The sequence below is a fragment of the Varanus komodoensis genome, unplaced genomic scaffold (assembly GCF_004798865.1).
Source record: "Varanus komodoensis strain SLA01 unplaced genomic scaffold, ASM479886v1 scaffold6_1, whole genome shotgun sequence".
NCBI classification, from domain to species: domain Eukaryota; kingdom Metazoa; phylum Chordata; class Lepidosauria; order Squamata; family Varanidae; genus Varanus; species Varanus komodoensis.
Window position 1 is genome coordinate 1,358,152 of NW_025336345.1, and position 6,015 is coordinate 1,364,166.

At 45.4% G+C, this 6,015-nt stretch overlaps 1 protein-coding gene across 2 annotated transcripts in view; it reads left to right on the forward strand.

Moving 5' to 3' along the window:
* The first annotated feature begins 2,792 nt into the window (after positions 1-2,792).
* Positions 2,793-6,015, forward strand: part of GALNT10 (polypeptide N-acetylgalactosaminyltransferase 10) — a 78,228-nt gene continuing 75,005 nt past the window's right edge. For both annotated transcript variants that reach the window (XR_006416673.1, XM_044450925.1), the window contains exon 1: positions 2,793-3,063. Coding sequence is in view for 1 of the 2 variants with exons in the window: in XM_044450925.1 (XP_044306860.1) it covers positions 2,821-3,063 (243 nt within the window). In the remaining variant the exon portion in view is untranslated. The remainder of the gene's footprint in view (positions 3,064-6,015) is intronic.

Consider the following 6,015-nt stretch of genomic DNA (forward strand, 5'->3'; position numbering starts at 1 on the left):
TACATATTATCAGCACTCAGTAAGGTATACTGGGTATTTTTGAAATATGGGCTACCAGAAATCATACTGACAAGTAGCTCCAGGCAGCATATTATTGTTTTATAAGATTCATTGAAGAAGCTGGGCCATAGTCAGAAGATAATGTTTCTGTCTTTGAGCAATTATACTTTTTGCACAAATGGAAAATTCCTTCACTTTGGGGGCTTTAACCAACATTCAATGGCTAGGTTTACACAATCATTTTGAACCATGGTGGCTTATTTAAGTGGGTGGCAGTTTAGTAACCCAGCCCCCAGTCACAGGTTGTCAGATCAGTGGAACCCTGTTGAGGTTGGGTAGTTTATTAGTTTTATATCCCACCTATTTCTTTTTTTAAAGCAGCTTACATAATTTTCTGCCTCCTATTCTCAATCTTATCACCACAGATAAGATTACATCATTAATCATTAATGATGATTATTAAGCTTACATCATTCACCTCCTCCATCTTCTTCCCACAACAACAACCCTGTGAGGTAGGCTGGGCTAAAAGTCTGTGACTGGCCCAAAGTCACCCAGTTGGCTCCATGGCTGAGCTACTGTGATTAACAAACCACTCAAAACCAGCAGGCTTTCTCAGGATTGTGGGTGGCAACAATCCACCCTCACTGGGTTTGGACAATACAACAACCAGCAAGCGGGTACTGGTTTACAAAACAGGTGCCCAACACATATCCCACAAACCATGGTGGATTTTTAGGCTTCAGTGGATTAAAATGATAGCGCAAACCAAACCAGTTTGTACAATGAAGTTGCTTTGTTTCTTGTTAGGCAGATTTTTAAAATTCAAAGACACTGGCTTACGTGCACAACAATTTCTAGTAATTAAAGTTATTTATGTCTCCTAGTGGTGGTAGTGAGGTGGTGGTGGAAAGCAGCTTTTTTTAAATTTCTCTGTTATGACTATAATTATTCACAAGTCTAAAAAGACAAAACAAAATGTTCAGCTATTGAAAACAAGAAACCAGAGTTGCAAAAGAAAGGAAAACACTGCAGTTGGCAAACAAAAGCAATATTTACAAGAATATGATTACATGTACAGTTTAACCGGGCGCTGAAGCTGGAAGAGTGCAGTTAGCTCTTTGTCATTAGCAGATTCTTAAAAGCAGTAAGTTTGTTGCTGCCTTTGCTTAGTTAACTGCAGCTTTTCAGTTTTAACACCCCATTAAATTATATACCTCACAATATTAAAGGTGAAGTAAAGGCAGAGATGATACGGGCACTTGACAGAGTTTAGAATGTAAACAAAAGCATTAACTGGAGGCAACTAGTACTTCTGGCAGCTTTAAAAAAAACATTAGGTTAAGCTAGGCATGGGCTGACTTGGGGTTTGTCAGATCTATGTTGTTATTTTACTAGAACTCCAGCTGGAGCCTGGCACAAAAGACATACGCTTAGAACTAAGGTGTTCTGAGCCCAAGAACTAGTTCTGTATTCCAGAATTGAACGGTACTCAGGGTTCTTCCACACCTGGTTTACCCTGCTCTTCCTAAGCTGCTGCAATATAAACTGGGGACAGGAAGGATTCATGCTTATTGCTAAGAGCCAGAAATTATCCACCACACATCATCCAAAGATCTACCAATAGATTCAGAATCACCTCCTGCCCACCCGACCTAAACTGTCAATATTCTTACTATTTCCATCTTAGCTTTACTTTCATTAGTGCAATTCTTTTCACACTTAATCGTGGTTTACACCCGCATAATCTTGGAGAGGCTTGATCTGCATGGCTTCAGCCGTCGGACGCGCATAAGCAGTCCCCGAACCCTTCGGACACGAGTCGCGAAGGTGCCTTTCCATGCCCAGGAAGCTCCCTGCTTTGCTTTTTCTGCCTATCAGATGCTGGGGCAACGCCTAATAAAGGCGTTCCCACACCACGCCACGTCTATTACAAGGTTTAAAATCTTGCTGCAAATCTTTGTTCCGTTACTTAATACAATTATAGTGAGGTTTTAATCCATTCATTTTAAAGAAAAACTATAAACTGCCTCCTAAAATATACTTCCTAAGTCATTAAGAAGAGAAAAAGCTTCGAACCCTTCTCAGCCTTTATGCTTTTAAGGCTGCAATCCTATACACAGTTAGCTAGGAGTAAATGCTCCACTAAACTCAGTGGGACTTACTTCTGAATAGACATGTATAGGAACGTGCAGGAAGGCTCTCTGAGCTGCCACCCTGCTTTCTCTTTAGCCACAGCTGCTATTCCTTTCCTAAGCGCACGTCGCCTGCCTAACGCACGCACGCACGCACGCACGCAGCAGCACCTCGTGGACGCCCACTAGATTTAGTTTGTCTGCTGCTGCTGCTGCTACAATAGCGCTTTTCCTCCTTGCATTTAATCACGGGCCGTTGACTTAACTGCCCTCTGGCACGGGGTGAAAAGAAAACGGTAAGGCCACATTCATTGCAGTTCATCCTCCCGCGTTCTCTTTTCGCTCTGCAGCTCTACTAACCCAAAGGGAAACACGAAGGCCAATACCATTCACAGGCGGTGGGGGTAGGAGGGAGAGTTGTCACGCTCTGGTTTTCTCTCCACAGCGGGCAATGGTGAGTGGGCGTGGTCTGCCTGGGGTGTGGGCGGGGTCCGGAGTGACTCCCCCCTCTCGATCGAGGTGGGAGTGGTAGTGCCCACCCCTCCGGAGCGGAAGTGCTTGACGGACGCGCTCGGCGTTCGCTCGCTTCGCGCGTCGCGCTCCCGCAAAAGCCGCCGCCGCCGCCGCCGCCGCAGCCCGTGAGGAAAGTTGGGCTCCAGCTCCTTCTTCGCGGGCGGCGTCTCGGATGCGGCGGAAGCAGAAGCGGCTGCTGCAGGCGGTGGGGCTGGCGCTGGCCGCCCTCGCGTTCCTTCCGAACGTAGGACTCTGGTCCCTTTACCGAGAGCGGCAGCTGGACCCCGGCGGCAGCGATGGCAGAGACGGCGGGGGGGGCGGCGGCGGCGGCGCGGGGGGAGCCCGCGGGGCGATGGTGGCGGCGGCGGCTGCGGTGGCGCCGCCGGGAGCAGCGGCCATCCGAGAGGAGGCGCAGGTGAGAAGCGATCCGAGCGGCGGCGCATCCTCTCCCTCCTTCCCGCCGGTGCCTTTGTGGTTGCTCCGGGGAAGAGCCGCAGCTCCCTCGAGGGTCCTGCTGCGGGCGCCACGACGGCTCGGACCGCGTTCTTCGCCACTTACGCTGCCTGTTTCGTCCCCGGTTCTACGGCCTGGTGACGGAAGAGGAAGCCGTTTCTGTCTTGGGGCGAAGGGTCGCTGGATATCAAGGAAGGGAGGCTGGCTCGGCTAAGAGAGGCATTGGCAGCGGGCAGCAGAGACCTGCCCGTGGGGTCCAACTGAATGTATCAGGATGAAGGGTGAAGAACCATTAAGAATTGGGCAGGGCAGAGAAAGGAAGCAGCGCTTCCTTTAGATTAGTAAGGGCGCGAGAGCCAAAGCATTATCCCCGAAGACGGAGTCGGGACTGGCGGGGGGAAGCAAGGAAACGCCAAGGATAAATATTTGTGGTGGGTGAGTTGCAACATGAGTCTGTATAGTAAATGCCGAAGCTGATTCCTCCACCCCAGCACGACCGGAGTAACTTGCATTTGGTAGGCGCTACTCCATACCGATCCTCCTCGTCCTCATTTAGATTGGAGGGATCAGTGAAATCTTCTAAGGAAAGATTTTGGGCCACAGTGACTCCCACTACTATATTCAGTGAAGGGTTTGAAGCTAGAGTAAATAAAACAGTGTTACATTCATGCGTGTCAGTTTGAGATCATAGGCAGTTTCCTTTTGGATTAGATAAATTCATAGGGTGATTTTTCAAGTGGGCAGGCACTCTGGTTATAAAGTGGGATTTCAAACCTTTATTGATAGCCTTGGTGTTAAGGACTCTTGCATTCCCCCCCCCCCATTAACACGTGGTTGGCTTCCTAGTCATCTTGGTACCCTGGCATTAATGAGAACTAGATCCTAACGTAACTAAGCTTCTTTGTTGCAATGTTCTCATTGTTACTGTCACCTTAGACAGTCAAAGAGTGTAAGACTGCAGTTCTGTACACCTCTACCCTGGGAATAACAGCTGCTTTGTGCACCTGATGAACCGAACTCTTATTCCCTAAATCTTTTTGTCTTGAGTATGCCACAAGACAAGAATAAGTCTCATTAAAATGAATGAGATTTGGTCAGGTTTCCCCTTTTTATGGGTCTTATCATGGACACAGTGATGTGAAAATGTTGTCATAGTACATTTTATTTAAGCAGAGAAGACTTTCATGGTAATTGAGTTTTTCCTTCTATAAAAGGAAACATTCTGCAGAGACCATAATGCTGTATTGTACAAATGTGAGAATTCTGTCCTCCTTTATTTATTCCTAATGATAGTGAGAGGCCTGGCCTATTCATTCAAGATAAAACATCATGAAACAAGAACATACAGGAACTGTTGAAAGTATTGAGAACACTGTTTCTACTTGCATGCTAGTTATAACTTGGGCCCTGCTTATATTGTCTCATACCTTGGCTTTTGCTTGTCCTCCTATTTTCACATCTCAATTCTCTCACTGCATTTCAAGTCTTTAGAAATCATAGTCACCTTAAAAGTGAGTAAGATAAGCACAAGCCTTGTTCACAGCTAGGGAAGGGGAAAGTGCTTGGGGTGGGAAATTCTATCAGAGGTTTGTTAAAATATCTGGGTTTGAATGATCAAGTACTGACTATTAAGCAGCTTCCATGCATACACAGTCCTTTGCAGCTGCTTCACTCCTTCCTTTTCACAAGCATCAAGGGGAGTTAGAATCCAGACTTCCTTATAGTTTCTTTTAATTAATATATCCATTTTAAAGCCAAGAGTAGGTCAGCTTTAAACCATGACTTGAAACTAGTTTAGAAATCTCAGTTTGCTTAGAAGTTCTTAACCATTATTCCTGGCTCATAGACATTAGGAAATGATGGTTCCTCCTGACTTGTTCCCTTGCTTGTGCCTTCTGAGGCACTCCATGGTTTGCTGCTGTTTAGATTAACGGGGTTTTTTTTAAGTAAATATGCTTATTGGTGGTATAAGCATTGGATATTACATGTGAATGCAGCTAATCTGTTGATTTAATGTGTTGTAGGGAACTTAGTATGAGAACTCATCTGTGGCTTCACAGATGCTATTCTATTATGCTTATCTTGCACGTGGATATTTGGTGCAGTATAAGCATAGGCTGGGGGTTGAGAAAGAGGAGGCTAAGCTCTTTGTAGGAGTTGTGTCTCTCTCTCCAAACCTTTTATCTACATGAGTACCCATTTGAAGTGCTTGTACTGTATAAAATCAGTAAGGTCAGGTGGGATTTGGCTGGTATATTATTCAACATGCTGCCAAGCTGTTTCCTTGACTGAGCTAATAGAGGTAGTCTCACATTTGGTGTTGAGGGCTCCCTGGTGGATGTCCTGGTGAACTTTAGTATCCATGTCAGGATACTTTAGTATCCATGTTAATGGGAGAAATATCAACAACCTCAGATATGCAGATGATAATGGCAGCAAGTGAAGAGGAACTAAAGAGCCTCTTGATGCGGGTGAAGGAGGAGAGTGCAAAAGTTGGCTTGACACTTAACATTAAGAAAACTAAGATCAAGGCATCCAGTCCTATCACTTCCTGGCAAATAGATGGGGAAGAAATTTATTTATTTATTTATTTATTTATTTAAACATTTCTATGCCGCCCCTTGCCGAAGTCTCGGGGCGGCTCACAACATAAAAGAAAATACAATAAAATACAAAAATAACAATATAAAATTAACAGTATAAAAGAAGTCGCCCTGGACATGGAGGTAGTGACAGATTTTATTTTCCTGGGCTCCAAGATCACTGCAGACGGGTACTGCAACCAAGAAATTAAAAGATGCTTGCTCCTGGGGAGGAAAGCTCTGGCAAATCTAGACAGCATACTAAAAAGCAGAGACATCACCCTGCCAACAAAAGTGCGTATAGTCAAGGCTATGGTTTTCCCAGGAGCAAG